The sequence below is a fragment of the Ochotona princeps genome, chromosome 19 (assembly GCF_030435755.1).
Source record: "Ochotona princeps isolate mOchPri1 chromosome 19, mOchPri1.hap1, whole genome shotgun sequence".
NCBI lineage: Eukaryota > Metazoa > Chordata > Mammalia > Lagomorpha > Ochotonidae > Ochotona > Ochotona princeps.
In genome coordinates, this window is record NC_080850.1 from 25,808,073 (window position 1) to 25,827,084 (window position 19,012).

At 41.0% G+C, this 19,012-nt stretch overlaps 1 protein-coding gene across 18 annotated transcripts in view; it reads left to right on the plus strand.

Moving 5' to 3' along the window:
• PPP2R2B (protein phosphatase 2 regulatory subunit Bbeta) overlaps positions 1-19,012 on the plus strand; it is a 299,602-nt gene that overhangs the window by 61,592 nt on the left and 218,998 nt on the right. For 4 of the 18 annotated variants that reach the window (XM_058677677.1, XM_012927427.2, XM_058677680.1 and 1 more), the window contains one exon: positions 2,723-2,807. The exons of 7 other annotated variants lie outside the window; for them this stretch is intronic. In XM_058677677.1, the coding sequence (XP_058533660.1) occupies positions 2,771-2,807 (37 nt within the window). In that variant the 5' untranslated portion in view covers positions 2,723-2,770. Of the gene's footprint in view, positions 1-265; positions 388-2,604; positions 2,622-2,722; positions 2,808-19,012 lie in introns of those variants that run through there. 7 more of the 18 variants (XM_058677678.1, XM_058677679.1, XM_058677681.1 and 4 more) reach the window with 3 other exon arrangements.

The following is a 19,012-nucleotide window of genomic DNA, read 5'->3' on the forward strand; positions in this document are numbered from 1 at the left end:
AAATGAATCTTCCTTAACCATCAAAACAACTAAGTAAGTAGTTCTTCAGATGCTGAAACTATTCTTTCAGCTTTGACTTTTGAAATTAGTCTGTCAGTAAAACAGTTTGGCTACACAGGTGGCTATGTTACAGAATGACAGGCAAATTTCCAGATGCCATCTTATAAAGGAATTTTATATTTCTGAAAAGTTTTCTCAAAACTCTGTTATATGTACAGCAAGCATAAAGAAATATGTTGTATTTTTTTCTCATTTCCTCATTTAGGAAACTGAGACCCAAAGGAATTCATTGACTTGCCTATGATCACAAACCTAGTTTGTGGTGGAGACAAGTCGGGGCTCAGAGAGTGATTCCTAAACCAGAGCTCTTCTCATGATGCTCAAGTGGTAAATAAATTGTGTTGTAAGATGAAATTGTCTAGGAGGATCAAATCTCAGTCTCGGGGCAAAGTGCGCCTTCTTGCTGATGACCTCTGCAAAGTGTTGGCCACCTGCATTCCTACTACATAGTTCTCGGGATGCAGCAACTTGGATGTAGAATATGTCTCATTCCCAAGCACATTCCACATTATACTTCCCAAATGCGAGAGTTTTCTAGCCATGTTCCCTGACAGAGGGAAAATTCGGGGATTAATGAACCCTCGCCAAACAGGATTGGGTGATGATAAAAAATGGAAAAAAAAGAGTGAATTTCATTCTATTTCACGACTGCATACTTTACCCAAAAATGTCACTCACAAGTATATGCCATGCAGTACAAGTAAAAAGAAAGGCTGTTTCCAGCCCTCCTGCCTACTGGGAGTGTTTGGGATGTGAACCAGTAGACATAGAATGGGTTTCTCTCTCTCTGGTTTTCAAATAAAAACTCTTAAAATATTTTCATAAGAAAATACATTGTACGCTATCTGGTTAAAATGACACAGATTGAATAGTCAATAAGTAGTTCGGTTGCTTTTAGTATTTCTGGAAGATTGAAGCGGTCACAAATCTGATTTGTCCTGGACCATATATACTTTTATGGTTTATGATTATACTAAACAATACCCTGATTTAGTTAAGAACACAGACACTGGAGTTGAATAGGGTTATATTTGGGCTGTACTGCTTGGTGATGCTGTGCCCTCGGGCAAGTTTTTTAAGCTCTTTATGCCCAGGAGTCTCATGCATAAAATGAAGATGACAGTGCCCAACTTTATAAGGCTGTTGTGAATATTAAATATGAAAGTACATCTGATGTGCTCAGGTCAGACCCAGGCAAATGGTACATAGTAATTGCAAAATAAGGTTGGGGTATAGTTTCATTAGTGTTAGTACAATCATCTATATGTTCCAAAGTATACTATCCCATTACAAAGTACAAAGAATTACAAAGTACAAAGAATTACAAAAATCAAAATAAATTAATACTCCAACTTTAATCCAGTGTCAGTTCTGGCTACTGGTGATTTTATCCTCTTTAATAAATACAATATCTTGGGTTGGAATTTTTTAAAAGATTTATTTATTTATTTTTGCAAAGTCAGATATATAGAGGAGGAAAGACAGAGAAGGAAGATATTCTGTCTGTTGAGTCACTCTCTAATTTGCTGCAACAGCCCAAACGAAGCCAATCCGAAACCAGGAGCCTGGAGTCTCCTCCAGGTCTCCCAGAAGGGCACAGAGTCCCAAGGCTTTGGGCCATCCTCGACTGCTTTCCCAAGTCACAAGCAGGGAGTTGGATGGGAAGCAGGGCTGCCGGGATTAGAACCAGCGGCCATAGTGGACCCTGGTGTGTTTAAGGCGAGGACTTTAGCTGCTAGGCTACGGCACTGGGTCTGGAATATTTTTTATTTTTTTAAGTCTGGCCAACTCTGGTCCTTTTCTGAATATGAAATAAAAACTAAAATCCATTATCTACTTTATGCACCATCAGTTGGACAGGTTTTTTTAAAGACAATAGCTTTAAGATATTAAAAAATTAATAAGAGATTAATTCTAAACCTCTCTTTCCCTATTAGCGGTATATTGAAGCTTCCCATTAAGGTCTAATTTTGTTTTCTCTTTTAAATCTTGCATCTTTATTTTTAGCCTTTCTCCTTCAATATTCATAGCATGCCTCTGAATGCTTTCAGAGAAGAGGGGCTGTTTCTCGTGATCAGTGAGATCACCTGCTCCCGCTTCTGAATCATTCCAGCTGCGTGGAAGTTTCTGAGGGTCAGAAAATCTCTCCAGCTGCACCTGTTGTCCCCAGCTCTGCAGTGCAGAGCCGTATCCCCACTGCTTCATGTCCTGCCTGGACTCCCCTGTCCCATGTGGACAAGAGGACAGCTTTAGCCTTAGGAAGACCCCTCCTCTGGCCCCACAGTACTTGTTGTTAAGCCTTCATGCGCATTATTAGAATCACCTGGTGCTAGTTCAATACCATGGTCTTGGCTTCACCCTCAGAGCTTCTGATAGGATAGACCTGGGCTGGGGCTTAAGAGTTTGATTCCTCAAAGTCTTGCTGGCTGAGACAGAGGCATGCTGGGAGGCCCACAGCTCACCTCCACTCTCACAGGCAGCCAGCCAGCCAGCCCACGGCCACCGCTGAAGGAGCTGAAGCCCGATTGATGGTGTCACCTCAAGGCCCTGGATTTTGACAGGTCAGGAGCCTTCTTTACAAAAGAGACAGTAGGGGGGCACAGGCGGGACTGTGTTAATGTGACCTGCGGGAGACTGGAGCTGAACCCCATGTTTGTCATAGGAGCCAAGAGAGAACCCAAGACAGAGCATAGTGATACAATAATGAAGCATGAATTATCCAGATGAAAACACCTATGGAAGTACAGGTATTGGTGTTATTTATACCTACTTTTCTTGATAAAGTAGCAATATAGAAGTGCTGAATTCGTCTCTTTGCTTAATAGCTGTTCTGTGGGTCTCAAACAAGTGAATTCATGTTAGAAGCTATTACGCATACGAAGTATAGTTTGACTAACTGTTTTTTGAACCATGAATACATTTTGGCTACATATACATGGGGACAATTACCAGGAGAGTGTTAGCCAAACAAAATATTGCTTTATTGTTACTGGAGGATTCAATAAGTTAGTGAATGTGGCAGATATGTGAGTGTTAACAGCTTGAACCAAAAAAGGGGCCTGGAGTTAGGAGTCCAAAAAAAGACACAATTTGGACACTTTGAGTATAATAAAAAATGAAAGATCTTAAACCCTGGACAATTTCAAATGAAGAAGTAAATTTAGCGATCACTGTTGAATACAAGCACAATGGCTCACCTGTGTTAAATACACGGGAACCCTCTCACTAATCCACTTGATTGAAAGGAGGCAGTGCGAGATGCCTTTTTCTTTCCCCATTTCTTGAAACCAGGTGTAGTGTGGCTGCTTGGCTTTCTAGCCTCCACACTTGGCTGTGTTTCTGAGTTCGGGAAAACTAAATTTAGTAGAAAAGAGCTGTATTTGGATTTAAGAAAAACAGTCATCTGAGATCGTCCCAGGAGGTGGAGTTTGTGACAGAGTTCGATGTGAACTCTGAGACGGATCAAAGAATAAAGTGTTTCAGAAGAGAAAAGCTCTCAGGAAAAGAAAAGGAATATGGAAAGAAAAGCTTCCAACTAAATATTTATCATAGGGCGCAGGAAATTGAAAAGGAAGTCAAAGAACAAAAGGAAAGAAAACAAAGCAGATGTAGGTACGCGTGTGTGTGCATGTATATGTATGGGGAAGACTTCAAGATGTTCATGGAAAAAATGGAATTAAAAAGTTTACTTTTATTTTAAAATGTTGATGAGCCTGATATCCAGGCACAGTGTTTTAAGTAAGACATGTTTTATGTGCACTTTCAAAGATCTTTTATGTGCATGGATGTCAGCATTTATTTTTTTGCAGCCAAATCAAATCATTTTCCTGTGAACTTTTGGAAGTTCCCATTGTATCTGTGTACTTGACTGATTGTGTATGTTATCTATCAGCACACCCCATCAGCACACAGATATGGGGTCCTGAGGGAACTATGTAACCCCAGCTTTATACATCTATATAGGACCCATCATAGTGTATGCTGATATTAGTTTTTAAAAACTTTATTTGGAAAGCAGAGAGAAAGAATATCTTTTATGCGTGAATTTGCTGCCCAAATGGCCACAACATGCCAGACAGGGTCAAGCTGGGAACTCTATAAGAATCTGCCATATGTGTTCAGGAACCCAAGCACTTGGCCCCATCCTCTGCCTCTCATCAGTGCATTAGCAGGGAGCTGGGTCAGAAATGGATCCTCTGGGACTGGAACCCACACTTAGATGAGATGCTGGCATTGCATGCAGAGCTTATTGCTATGCTGGCCCCATATTGCAATTTTACGTATTTTTTATGTTCCTCTTATTGAAAGACAGGCAGAGAGCAAGAGACAGGGAGAGAATCAGACAGTGATCTTCCATCTTCTGGTTGACTCCCCCAAATGCTGGTCAGAGCCAGGGCCGACTCAGGCCGGAGCTTGGAACCTGAAGCTTCAGCTGAGTGAGGCACATGAGTAACAGGACTGAAGCACCTGAGGGGTCATCCACTGCCTCCCAGGATGCACCCAGCAGGCATTGGGTAGAAAGCAGAGCTAACAGCACTGCAACAGGCACTTCAAATGGAATATGGATGTCCAAAACAGTAACCTAAACTCTGTGTCACAATGCTCACCCCACTGTTTCTTAAAAAAGAGAGAGAGGGTGTGGTTATCGCAGGCACCCAAGTAACAATAGTGCTTAATGCGCTTCTTTTTCTATGTAAATTTGGATCAGGATTTGCTTTTCAATAGCATCTTTGTGGTATCTGTCATGTGGAACGGAATACAGATTCTTCAGAGCTGTACAAAGTTTCCTTTTTCTCCCTGTTTGGCCCATTATAATAAAGCATTTGCATCTTTGGTAATTTCAAAATAACATTTTCAATGCATTCCCCCATAATTTTTAAAGTTTTGGATTTCATTTGGTTTGCCCTTAATGAATTGCTGTCATGAAACTGGATAGATCTTGGATGGGTTTGCCTGGAGCGCCCAATTTCTGTCCCCTTGTTTCTCCTCCACGAGAGGATATCAAAGCATTTTACTTGGACATACTTTACTGATCTGTGTCATGTCAGACTTAAAATTTCAAAAGCGCAAAATTCTGCAAATAAAGTTCAGAACCAGAATTATAGGAGCTTGACATGTAGAAGAATGATAAGGATAACACCTGCTTTTTACTGAGCCTCATCAAATCCAAATGTTTCTAAAATACCCTTTCGAAGTACAGAGACAGTATCCATTTCAAAATGCTAAAGGGATAGTAACCAAGCCTTGATATGTCAGTAAGTGTAAGCCGCAAAATGAGGGAGGTGTTCCCCAGAGTGAGTCACTTCAAGGCATCACTTTTCACAAGTTCAGTTGCTTTCTTCAGAAACAGAACTATGACAGTTTGGTTAAGATTGCCTTGAATGTCTAATGGGATCATTTAATAGCAGTATGGACATGAAACCACATGTGGCTATATGTGACTTTGCAAAATGTAACCCGATAAGAAATCATACTTTAATATGTGGGATCAGATTGCTGTGAGTAAAGTCTGACACTGGTTGTTTCATTTATGAAGTATTTATGGAGTATTATGTGTCTGATGCTGTATTGCACTGGGAATGCCAAGGCATGTTCTTAGACCTCTTCTGCTCTGCTAAGGAACCCAGACTCCATTAGTGAACAGAGAGAGGACAACAGGCCATTACAGTGTAGGATGAGAATACCTGTAATGGGAAGACAAAGGATTTTAAAATTACTGAATAGGCTCAGAGGAAAGCTCAACATGATGGCTAAGGGAAGAGTGGAAGGGCAAGGAGGAGGAATTCAAATGAAGGGAGAAGCAATGACCAATGTCCCAGGCAGAGATGGCCAAGATCAGAAGTGTAGGCTAGTTCCACTTCAGTTACTTAGTAGTTTGATAGCTACAGAAAAGAGCCTGTCTTAGCCATTCAGTTTTCTTTTTATGGGCATGGTGATAATGGTAGTGACAGTGGCTGCTGGTGCTGGTGAAGAACAGGAAACTCTAGGAGTCGGTAGTGATTAAGCACTTATGCACTAACGAATACACTGAGCACTTCACATGACTGGCTACCTACTGATTTTTCGATTATTTTGAGGTAGGTATTATTACAAGATGAGAAAGTGGGGATTAGGTTATACAAAACTGGCTCTAGATCGCCTTCCCAGTGAGGAGAAAGGCTAACATTGGCCAAGATTGGATTATGGAACCCAAATATTGATGCTCTTCATAAGGTGACTTTTTAGTATGGCTGATGGGAAAACATGAAAAGGACTTTATAAGGTGCTCTGTACCATGATTGTGCACAAGGACCTATTGCAGGATCCAAACCGAATACAGTCACGCACAATATGAGCTGCTGGTATCAACCTCGTTAGCAGCTCCTCTAATTCTGTGGCCTTGGCATGTTAGTGTATGTCAAGAGTGTCAGTCCTCGGGCAGCATATTTTTTGAAGCAACAGAACACTGGGGGAGATGGGCCATGGAGTTGCTCCCAAGTGGCAAACACTGTCAGAAAGTGCTCTGATGTTTCTGAGATCGTTAATCTGTTAATCACTTTATGCCCTTTGTGACTGCTCAGCACAAAATGAAATGGAGGCTTGGCAATGATCAATTTTTTTTTCAAGAATCTTGGCTCCTAATACGAATAATCCAAAGCCCAACAACGTAGACTTTCTGAAAGTCTAGATTTCCCAGTGGACCTGTGTATACATGTTTCCTACTGTGCTTCCTCTTCTTTACCAGACCCTTCCCCTGTCACTTCTGCTTCTGTGACAATCTCCACTGTGCTGCTGCGTTTTTCTGGGCTCTCATCGACCACGTGTTGTGAAGTTTTGGATTGTTTGTGCTGCTATCGCATAAAGCAGGTCTGTGTTGCAGGCCAGTGCAATGACTGTCATTGAAAATGAGAATGTTTACAGGGAGGCAGCCACACAGTCTTTTGTCACAAAGAGCATGTCTCTGCTGCAGAGTGAATAGCTGGTTCTGCGGCAGGCAGAACAACAATGAACCAAAATAATGAATTCTTTTGCATCATAGTTCAATTGCTGCAGCTAATTGTTCGTTTGTTTAAGTCCACTTGGGGCCCTGATACGGGGCTTTTCCCTTTGGAAGCTTGGCTGAGCTACTGTGAAAGACAAGACTAATTTTGATATACCAGTGAAGTGCAAACAGATTCATGTATTAATGGTCACTAATGACCTGTAATCAAGCAGTGATTGTTAGGGTAAAAACAAAGGGAATTAGTTGATTTGTTCAGGAGTATAAGCAGAACTTATCAATCTGCTGATTGCTCTCCATGTGGGAAGAAAGGGTGCAGGATTAGTCTTGTGGGTGCTTTGGGGCTGCTATTGTTGGGCCCTGAGATTCTCCTGGCTTCTTGACATCTCTCAGGTCCTTCTGTCTTAGGCAAAGGAGATCGAAAGGATGTGATTCTTAGTGCCTTTTCCCTGTGCCTTGCCTCTGGATGACCCAGTCCCTGCAGCTCCACTCCAGTCACCTGCTTCAAAGGTTGCTTTTCTCAAGGCACTGTCAGTCATTCAACAAACATTAGTGAACGATAACGGAGGGCCAATTTTGCTCCTAGTACTAGCCTAGGCCTCAAGAATTACCATGGTTACCAAGAAAATCCTGACTCAATTTGCAAACTTGACAAGCTCTCCATTAGTGTGTTGTATTTGCTACCACTAAAACCAAATACAACATATTTAAGCATGAAACATGCTCTGTTGAGGTTGGCATCTGAGAGAGTAAGGCACTTTAGTCTTCTGGAGGTACATCCAAATTGGTAGTGGAGATTTTTGAATGGTGACAGTAACACCTGAGTAAAGCTATTCTTTGGTCCACCATTTGGAGAATGACCAGACTGACTTGTCTGTTTTTCCCTCTTTGTCACTCTTTCAAATAAATCTTTGGGGGAAATTATATATATATATATATAATTTATCACTGTTTATCAAGTCCTTCAAATAATGTGAGAAAGTTAACACATTTAAATAGCTATGGGATGTCAATGATACTAAAATGGAATCCTTTAACCTTTCATCAAAACACTGGGATTTGTGTGGTACCACAGTGCCAGAATAATGCAGAATGTCCTAGCGAGAGTTCAGAATCATTTACAGTCACAGCAAAGCAATAAGATCCATGTCCCCAACACTGAACATGATTGTGTTCCTTGTTAGCACTAACAAGTCAACAAGGTCTTATCTACTTGTAGTGTATTGGCAGTCTCATAGAGAAGTACCTGTGTCATTGGCTCAGCATCCTCCCCATGCTGTAACACAGCTTATAAATATGCTCAGTAAATATGTGTTAGCTAATGTGTGGAATCTGGGTCCTATGATTAGAACATGAATACTTACAGTAGCATGTATGAATCAGTTTCTCAACATGGTAGCAAATACCTAAGGTGCTCATTTAGGAAGGAAGAAGGTTGAATTGGAGTTTTGGGGATTCATGGTCCAAGTTGTGGTAGCCTGGCTGGCCTAGTATGGACAGTGGATGGTGGCTTGTATGCAAGCTAGAAGCAACAATTATAATCAACTCCACTTTTATATAACCAATCCTCTCCTGAAAACTAACTTCCTTATATCAATATTAATGTGATAATCATTTCAACAAAATATGTGCCCCCCTCCAAAAAAACTCTCGTTTTTTTAGAAACTAACAAAGTCTGTCCATGCTATTTTTTATACTCATTCGTTTGGTGATCAATCAAATTTCTCGTGTGAGATGACAGGATCACCTGAATCCAGAAGAGGCTAATTGGAATAGCCATGAAAAGATTTGCCATAGTGGAGTTGCAGGGAAACATAATTTCCCATTTCCTCATTCACAGATAGATATTGGATATTTTTTGTGTGCCGGGCATGGGACTAGACACCAGGAATATGGAGTGACAAGGCTCTCTGAGGAATATATTACTCAAAGGATGATAAAGATAAATGCTTAATTGCAACTGGTGTGAGTACTCTCAACGAAGAGTGCTATGGGACTGTGGATGAGTGGACCCAGACAGGAAAAGCTAACTACACAACCACCAAATCCTAAAGCCATGGTAAGGATTTAGTATGTTGAAATAGGAAGATGACTCGTGGGTACAAGGGCCCTGTCATGTGGTAGAAAGTGAGAGTGCTCAGGGAAGGGACAGCTGGATGATGTGGCTTGAGTTCCCACAGCTGAGCAGTAGATAGAACACACATCTTTCAGAGCTTCAAGATAAAAAACAAAGGTGTGTGTGTGTGGGGGAGGCTTTTTCCTCTTTTGTCCTCGGTGTAGAAAGAAACATAAAAAAAATGTTAACATGGGGATAATGGGTGACAGTGACCAAATTTATTTTTCAAAACAGACTCCTGTCACTGTACTGCCAAGAATAGCTTGGAAGAGGCACAGAATAGATTTAGACAAGTGAGCTGTTCCTCTGAAACTGACAGAGAATGTACATAATCTGTGCCTTTGTGAAGCAGTTCCCGCGTGAAGCACATCCCCTTGCAAGAGACACAAGACGGACTCCTTTGCAGGATAATACAGAGCTCTTCAAGTTTCCCTCGTGTCATCCGCACACTTATCCAGACATAAATTAGCATCATTAATGCAGTGTGTCACGTTGGAGCGCCGCCTCCCTTCCCGCTGATGCATCACTTTAGCACCTTTCTCTTTGTGCTTTACCCTCTGCCTTCAAAGGCTGTTTTCAGGTCTTATTTTCCTTCCCAGAAGTGTGAGATTGGTTTCTCTGCTGGGCTATTAGTGATCCTTCACTCAGAGTCTAATCTGCCACGGCTTTGTGGCTGTTTGTCAGGAACTTCGAGAATGTGTTAAGACATTGTGCAGGATAGCGGCTCTATTTTGACAATGATTATGCCTATTATCTATTTTAATAAATGTAAATTGCTGTGGAGAAACAAACCATTTTATGCCACTTGAATCCTTTTCAGGGAAGCCTGAATCTTCTTTGTGTGGCTTAGATGTATTACTGTCATTTTCTTTTCACCAAGTTGAATGAAAACACTTAAATGAGACCTTTGTTAGTGCACTCTCTTATACTGTGGCCCTAATAAGTTGTTGTGACGCTACTCTTTGAAATCCATATTTTGCAACATTAGCAAATTTATCTGTAATTCCTTTGAGAACTGAGATTATGGGGCAAACTCCCCAGCGAGTCAGCATATATTGTATGTGATGAGCATGGTACTTGGGACACAGCAGCAGAGAAAGCACTCATTCTGATTTTTAAGAAACAGTCGTTTCTCATTGTTGGAAAGAGAATTTAAAGATAAGCAAGGAGAGAAAAGAAGAATGGTCCATGTGAGAATGAATTGGGGCAACATCTTTTGCCTTGAAATACATTAGCAGGAAGCTAGACTAGAAGCACAGTGGCTAGGACTCAAACAGGTACTCTGATATGGGATGGGGTTGTCTCAAGTGTTGTGCTACAAGTACCCCTGTATTTTCATAATATCAATTTTTAAAATAGTTTCTTGTATTGTCTACAAGTCACTGGAATATGTGAAATTGAAATGTAGGAGCTCAAAAGCCCAGCTATCAATCTCATAATTTATAAAATCTATTTGGTCTCCAGTTCCCCCTTAGTAGGTAGGGTAATAGGACCCTCCTCAAAAGAGCTGCCCTAAGGTCTGGCTTCTTAGGTGTGCTTAAAGCAAGGCGGGACACAGGGTGCTTCGATATTTGTAGGTTTCATCCAGACCTGTTGTCATCTTTATTATTCCTTTTTAAAATTTTTTTCATGACACAGTTCTGTGGTTCCATAGGCTCAGGGATTTCTCTTTCCACCCTCCCCGCTTCCCCTCTTCCCACTGTTTTCCCTAACATTATTACAGCAGTATAGTCCTTCAACAATAACCACAGCCCATCATTCTGCTATTTAACTGTCACATAGCATTGTAGATACACACAATGGTAGAAAGTCCAGCATCCTACTGTCAAAATATATTGAACAGTTTCTTTGGGGGTCCATCTTTTATTCAGGAGCAGAGATGCATACTGCACTGGATCTTTGTTTTTGAATATGCTAGTCTCCTTTATACAGTTCCTGCTGCTATATCTACATATATACATGTTTCCTATTGCAGGTGTGAGTGGTGAAGACTCAGAGGGAGATTCCTAGGGTATACTTAGCACATGCCTAAGATAAGGAGTGTATTTGTATTCTATGGCCACCATGGATAGTAACAAGGAAAATGTTCTTAGAAGATGGCTTCCCCCTTGAGTCCTACACACCAGACTCACTGGCCTTCTTTAATCCTAAACTGAGGATAAAACAGGAATTTCCCACATGTAGGGAGAGTGGCGGGTAAGGGTGCTGGCACACAAAACTGAATCCAAAAGTCAAGGGAAGCATGCCATTTTTCTGGAGTGAGGGAGAGGGTGATTAGAAGGGTTAAGTAGGGTAGAGGGTGAGCAGAGGTGCAGAATCCTGAGACAAAAACTTGAACTGTTTCTACAGTTAATGAGATACTACAGGCACACTCTAAGCAGGAAAGCAGCACTTAAAAACATACAGCCTAAAGATCACTCTGCCTGTGGTTGGGAAAATAAGTATTGGAGGTAGAAAACCAATTGAAAAACTATTTCAGTTCCACAGCAGAAGGTCATGGTGGCTTAGCTTGTAAGCATGTTTCTGGTCATGGAATTAGGGGATTTGAAGGTTACCACTAATGAAAGGGCAAATAATTCTCCTAAAGTGATCTTAAAAAATAATTTTGGGCCAAGCATGCTAGCCTATTGACTAAAGTCCTCACCTCGCATACGCCAGGATCCCATATAGGCGGCAGTTCTAATCCCAACAGCTCTGCTTCCTAACCAGCTCCTAGCTTGTGGCCTGGGAAAGCAATCAAGGATGGCCCAAAGCCTTGGGACCCTGCACCCACATGGGAGATCAGAAGAGGCTCCCAGATTCAGATTGGTTCAGCTCTGGCCATTGTGGCCACTTGAGGAGTGAATCAGTGATGGAAGATCTTCCTCTATATATCTGTTCCTTGCTGTGTATCTAACTTACCAATAAAAATAAATCTTAAAAAAAAAAACCTTTTCCTGTGTGAGAATCCAATGCATGTCAGTTTGTGAAGTCTTGAAATTTTCCTAATAAATACATGATATAAAACTATTCTGGGGTTAAATGAGAATTTTAGACATGGTATAGAAATAAACCCATATTTTTCTACCCCAAATTTATACTATCATGGATAGTTTTGTTTTTTTTGAAAAAAATCTATAAAAGCATGAAAATCAGATTAACTCAAATTGTGAGGGGATAAGAAAGTATTCTAAACAAGCATTATGTAATGGAAATATAGCACAAGCCACATGTAATTTTAGTTTTCTACTAGTAACATAAGAAAAAGTAGAATTTAATTTTTTTAAATGTTAAAAAGATTTCAATGTGATTAAAATAAATCCCGAGATACATCTTTTGCATATTCCGCCTATAAAATGTTGTGCATCTTATAATGAATTCAGTTCAGATGAACCTCACTTGAAGTGTACAGTAGCAACAGGTAGTTGGTGGCTACAGTATTGCAGAGTACAGGTGTCGATTTCCCAAATTCAGTCAAGTAATTTTAGATTTACATTTGCTTGATGAATCCTTTCTAAGCAAGTTCACCAACATTCCCATGTTAGTCTGTGCGTACAGGAGACCATATAACGTGTGTACTTAAATTCCCTATTTCTGTGGAAAAACTGTTGATTGGGTGTGCCTCGTGTGGTCGTGGAGCCCCTGTTGGTTACCACAACACTAGTTATAGCTTCCAGAATGCCTTTATAACACATGCACCTGACATGTGGTTTCCAGGTTTGTGGAGGAGACATCAAAAAAAATGAAGCACAGAACCTAGGAAATGGGATAGTTACCAATTCTGTGAAGGAGACAATGAGGAGTTGAGATGCTAGATAACTGTGATGAGACAGTTAAACATAGTTTCAGCTGAGATAAAAGATGAAAACAAGATAACCAAGCGAAGAACTAAGAGTAGACTAAAACCCTGTGTCAAAAACCCTGAAACTTAAGCCCAGTCTAAGGAATTAGAAAAAGAACACCGCTGATGGTTGTGGAGGGAACCAGAAAGTGGCATGACATGCGTGTGTACAGGTTGGCAGAGGTCAGACCTCACGGTAAGGAATCGGAATATTATTCTAGGTGTTCTGAAATCTACTAAAAGGTTTTAGGGTGAAGGACTGGTTGGTTAAGAAGATTGCCTTAATCTCAGGTCACGGTAGGCTAAAGATAAAAAAAAAAACCCATTGGGTGAAAGTTGAAAGAAAGTTTGTTCTATACTCTTCACAAGGTTTTGAATAGGAAGGCATATGGTGGTGAAAATTCTGTAAAGACGATCTAAAGATCCACAGACACTAAGTGGTGAAAAGTTCGGTGCTAAACCCAAATGGCTTTGTTCAGTGATGTTTTGTGACTGAATTGCATGTTGTCAGTGTCCAGGGTAGTTTGTGAATAAGACCTTATTTTTTGTTTTTAAGATTTATTTCATTTTTTCTTGGATAGTGTGATTAACTCCCCAAGTGGCTGCAATGACTGGAGCTAAGCCGATTTGAAGTCAGGAGCCTGGAGCTTCCTCCGGGTCTCTCACGTGGGTCCAGGATCCGAAGGTTTTGGGTCATCCTCTTCTGCTTTACCAGGCCACAAGCTAGGAGCTGGATGGGGAACTGAAGTAGCCTGAATACAAACTGGTGCCCATATGGGATTCTGGTGTATGCAAGGGGAGGACTTCAGCCCCTAGGCTACCGTGCTGGTCCCTCTAATGTATTTCTAAATGTGAAGTTGTATAGCCTGGAGATAGGCATGCAGGTATTCTACCCACCCTGTGATTTCTGGTTTTTCGGATGTGATTCTTGGCTATTCCTGAAATGAATACTGAAGGATGCGCAGTGACATCTGGCTGAGGGACTTGCCAAAAGTCTGTGCTTATGTAAATAGCAGAGCTCTAAGGAGCTGGGCAAGGAAGATGAACCTTGAGTGGCATTTTGGAATAGTTTCAAGATCTTTTTGAAGTCATGATTTCATGATCCTGAGCACTATGCAACATAAATAAATCAAGCCAAACCCTTCCCAACTTAGAGAACAACCAGGGCCTTGGAGAAGTGGAGCGTTGGTCTGAGGCTGAAATAGATGATGGGATTATATCTTTAGCAGACTTTTTCTTTGATATCACAGAACATCAGTGACTTTTCCAATCTAACACCCATGAGTGGCAAGTCCCCTCTTTTGGGAATGCATAAAATAGAATCTAACCTCATAGAGGACATTTCCTTTGGGAATGTTTAAATCCTGATCACCTATTTTCTATTACTGCAGGTAAAAGAACGGGTTGGGAAGTTTAATCTATCGTACTGATAAAGCTTTATTGATCACAAGCTCTGAGTTAATGGACTTCCTGTATAGTGTTAGTAGACTAAAGTGTCATTAAATAGTACATGAAAAATGACAGAATCAATACCCAAATTGATTTTCATCAATCCTGGCACCTGAATAGTTTAACATATTATAATACAAAATATCTTCATTTGAGATGTTGGGTGTTTTAAAGATTTATTTTATTTAAAAGGCAGAGTTACACAGTGAGAGAGAGGGAGACAGAAAGAGAAATCTTCTGTCTATTGGTTACAATGATTGTAACAATGGCAGATGCTGTGGTTAAACCAAAGCCAGAAGCTGCTTCTTGGTCTCCCACATGGATTTAGGGACCCAAGTACTTGGGCTTTCCTCTACTACTTTCCTGGGCATATTAGCTGGATCGGAAATAGAATAGCTTAAACTGCTACACACAGTACCCACTCTTTTTTTTAAAGGTTTATTTATTTTTATTGGAAAAGCAGATATACAGAGAGGAGAGACAGAGAGGAAGATCTTCCGTCCAATGATTCACTCCCCAAGTAACTGCAACAGCCGGTGCTTTGCCGATCCAAGGCCAGGAGCCAGGAACTCTTCCGGGTCTCCCACGTGGGTGCAGGGTCCCAAGGCTTTGGGCCGTTCTGGACTGCTTTCCCAGGCCACAAGCAGGGAGCTGGATGTATACCCACTCTTGTAACTGTGTCACATAATACAATGTAATTACTGAAGTTAAATAATAAATAATTAAAAAAAAATGATTTCTTACTGGAGTGTGGAAGTCAAATATTTTAGTAGTACTTTGTTATTAGTAATAAACAAACAAACATTTTTTCAGGGATGCATATCATTTTTCCTTTCCTTGAATTGTGGTTTGGTATGTAACCATTGAGAAATAATAAAAGTAGAAATTTGACCCTGGTAGACTTAGAATTTCGTTACCCTTTCCTCTCTGTCTCTCCTCCTCTATGTAAATCTGACTTTCCAATAAAAATAAATAAAAATCTCAAAAAATTTTCTTAACCTTGTGTTTGTATGTATGTGTTGAAGGGTAGGTCTTAGGGGTTCTCCCTGACCTTCAAAAACTCATTTCAAATCCCACTCCTGTCACCCCCCACCAAACTTAAACTATGCCTTTTTTTTTTCTGAATTCTATTGTTAAATGCTTTATCTTGCTGCTTTTCTGGAGTTAGTCTTTCTGGGGGCAGATCTTATATCTCCCTACTAGAGAGTACCTGCCATCAGATTAGGGTCACATTTATGTCTTCTGTTATACTAACCTTTTTACACTGTCTCTCACACACTACAGGCGATGAAGAGATAGTATCTGAAAATGATTTTTGGAAGCCCAGCTGTCACAGTTAGCAAACCACCAAAACACATTGTTTTAGGAGTGTCTAGATTTAGGGACTGCTATTACTGTGCTACTAGAGCTATGCTTACAAGCACAGATTGCTTCAAAGAAGAGATTACCTTGGTTATGCTGAAACCAAGGAATAGAATATAAGAGGGACTGCTGTTATGGCATGATTAGTTAAACCACCACTTACAATGCTGGTATCCCATCTGGAGTGCACACTGAAGTCGTAGCTGCACTGTTTCTAATCCATCTTCCTGCTGTGTATTTGGAGAGGCAACAGGAAATGGTCCAAGCAGTTGGGTGCCTGCTACTCATGTGGAACACCAGCATGGAGCTCCTGGGTCCTGCTTTTGGCCTGTCCCAGACCTAATCATTGTGGTCATTTGGGGAGTGAATCAACAGACAGAATTTCTGCCCCCCTTCCCCTAACCACATCACTCTGACAGAAAGAAAGTGGCTTTCCATCTCCTGGTTGGTTCTACAGATTTCCAGGGCTGGACTAATAGCAGGGAGCTGGAATTAGAAGCAGGGCAGCCAGGATACCAACATGGACCACTAGCTTTGTGAGCAACATAACCCAGTGTACTCTCCAGTCCCTAGATACTCTTTTATCTTTTACAAAAAGAATGTAAGCTATATTAAGCAATGACTATGGGTTAATCACTGGTGTTTGGGTTTTATGTGTATTATCTCATTTAATTATCACAAAAGCTCGGCAAACAGTACTTTTTTAAAAATGTAAAAATAGATTCAGTGGTAATTTACTTGGAGTTTAAACTATGAAGACGAAGTGCCTGGCAGAGAGGAGTGCCTAGGTTAAATGTCAAGTTTATCAAAGGCTATGCAAGTGAGCAGCCATTAACCAAGCTTGAGTTGAAGGCCAGAGCTGTTGATACTTGAATTCGATCTTCTTTTCACTGCAGTTTCTCCTCTAAATAGAAACCCTTGCAGAGAAAAAGAGAATCAGCTTTACCAATGTTTTATTTTAGTTCTATGCGCTTTCAGATGAGGCTGGAGAAGACTTAAATTTTCAGCGTTTGGCCCCAAACGTTGTTTTCCTCTGTACTATTTGCCCAGAGATGATACTAACGATAACCTTGACTTCCTGGCAACAACTCAGAACAGTTGTATTAGAACGTGTTTTTCCTGATACCCGAACAAAGCAAAAATGTTTGAAAAGCAAGCTGAGTAAAGTTGCTGAATTGGTGATACTATTTGCATTCTATTCTCTGACTCACTTGGGGGCCTGATAGATAGTGGCCATCAGAAAACAGAAAGTCAGAAGTTCACTGCTCCTGTTAGTAGGCTTGTATACTAATGTCTTCCTGGTATGCTCATGCTTATCTGTCATGGTCAATAGCTTTGGTAAATATTTTTTGTTAAACACAAAAAAATGAAAAATTATTAATAAACCTAGTTTTATACTTACTCTCAGCTGACACACATCTATAATTACTTTTTTTTAGGTGCATTAGGGTTCTACTTGAATCCATATGTTTTTATTTGAGTATTGCATAAGTTATGTTGACTTTTCTGCCACCCCTACCACATCAAATAGACTAGGTGTGAATGAACAATGGTATTCTGCAGAGGAGAGTGGCAAGCAGTTGCTAACTAACTGGAGCTCTTGGGAAGGAGGCTGGAGCTGAGAAGGATGCCTCTGATGCTTATCTTCTCAGAGTGGAAGTGACTGTCGGGGGATGCTCCTCATACTTGGAGGAGAGACACCCATCAGAAAGGCCAAAGAAGGCTCCTTCTGAGTAGTTCGTCTGCCTCCCACCATTTTAAATATTCTTTGCCTTGGGAGGAGAATTCATTGTTATTTTTTCAAAGAGAGGCAGCATGGAGATCCAGCAGGGGAGTCTCAGTGGTTCCCCTATCAGGACCATTCCCAGCCCTGATCTTACAAGTTTGGTAAGTACTTCCACCCAACCTGGTATGGCTTGCCCACAATCTCAGCTCTCAGTGGTGGGTGTTGCATCCTATCCCGGCCAAGTACAGCCTACCTTCTGTCCTGGCTGTTGTCCATTCTAACAGGTACTGTGACATGGCACAGCCCTGCTTGTCTCCAGACCCAACCTACACAAATGCTGGCAAGTGCTGCAGCTTTGCCTGGCCTGACCTTGCCTGGCCCACCCCGCCCCCAGTCTTGGCCCTTATGCTCCCCAGTGGTAGGTTTGTTGGAAACTGTAGGAGGTACAGATAAGGATAGTGAGTATTAGTTTGTTGAATTTTCAGTGAATTTTCTACTATAATTTAGGAAAATTATAAATTATTAAAGAGGTAAAAATAATTATTAAATGTTACATGACAGATACGATTATTAGATGCAGATTATTGCATTTGTGCATCACAAGCAACCCAGTGCAGTTGGTGGCATTTTCAGTCATCCTGTTAGAAAAGCTAAGGCTGAGATTGAGGAAGGTTTTGTAATTTACCTGAAGTCACACAGCTTATAACTGATGGAACTGACACTCCCAACTAGACCATGAGGCTCTAGTTAACACAAAGTTCAGGATAACTTTGCAGAGCTGGCAGCATGTGATCTTTTTCTCCACACCAACACAGTTCTGGTTACACTAAGAGGAGGGGACTGATCAGCACTGTGCAGCAATGGTGTCCTTTGCTGAGGGTACCAGTACATACCACTGCAGGCAGACAGGAAGCGCAAGGTGGTGCAGGCAGCATAGGAGTGCTTCGTGCCCTCAGTGCACCACCTCTGCGCTCTTGTTTGGTCATCACACTGTGCACTGTGAGGGCTGGAACACACTATTAATGCAATGCTCTGATTTTCTACACCCTGGAACTTGAGCCAAAGGGAGCATGTGGAGTGCTGGGGCTTACCTCAGGTTCAGTAGGTAGTCCACAAATCAAAGATGAACATGTTTGCTGGAACTCACTGCCCCTTGTGAGTCAGTGTTCTCATCTGCGTGAGCTGTCATAATGAGACTTTCCTGTGTGAAGTTATGGAAAGAATTAAGTGGATTATGTAAGTGAAGCACCTAGGACCCATCCTAGTTTATTTCACACCCTTAGTAAGTATTATGACTATGTGTTATCAAAAGATAGCATGGATAACAGGAATCATTTTTAATTGAAAATGCCACGAGGTTATGTTTTCCTGAGGAAGTCATCAGACAATAAACTAACACAACCAGGGATGTAGTAAAAGCATTTTGTCAGACATTCAGAACCACATTACCGCATAGCCTAGGATGCATGGAGGCAGCAGGAACTGATTTTATTGTAAAGA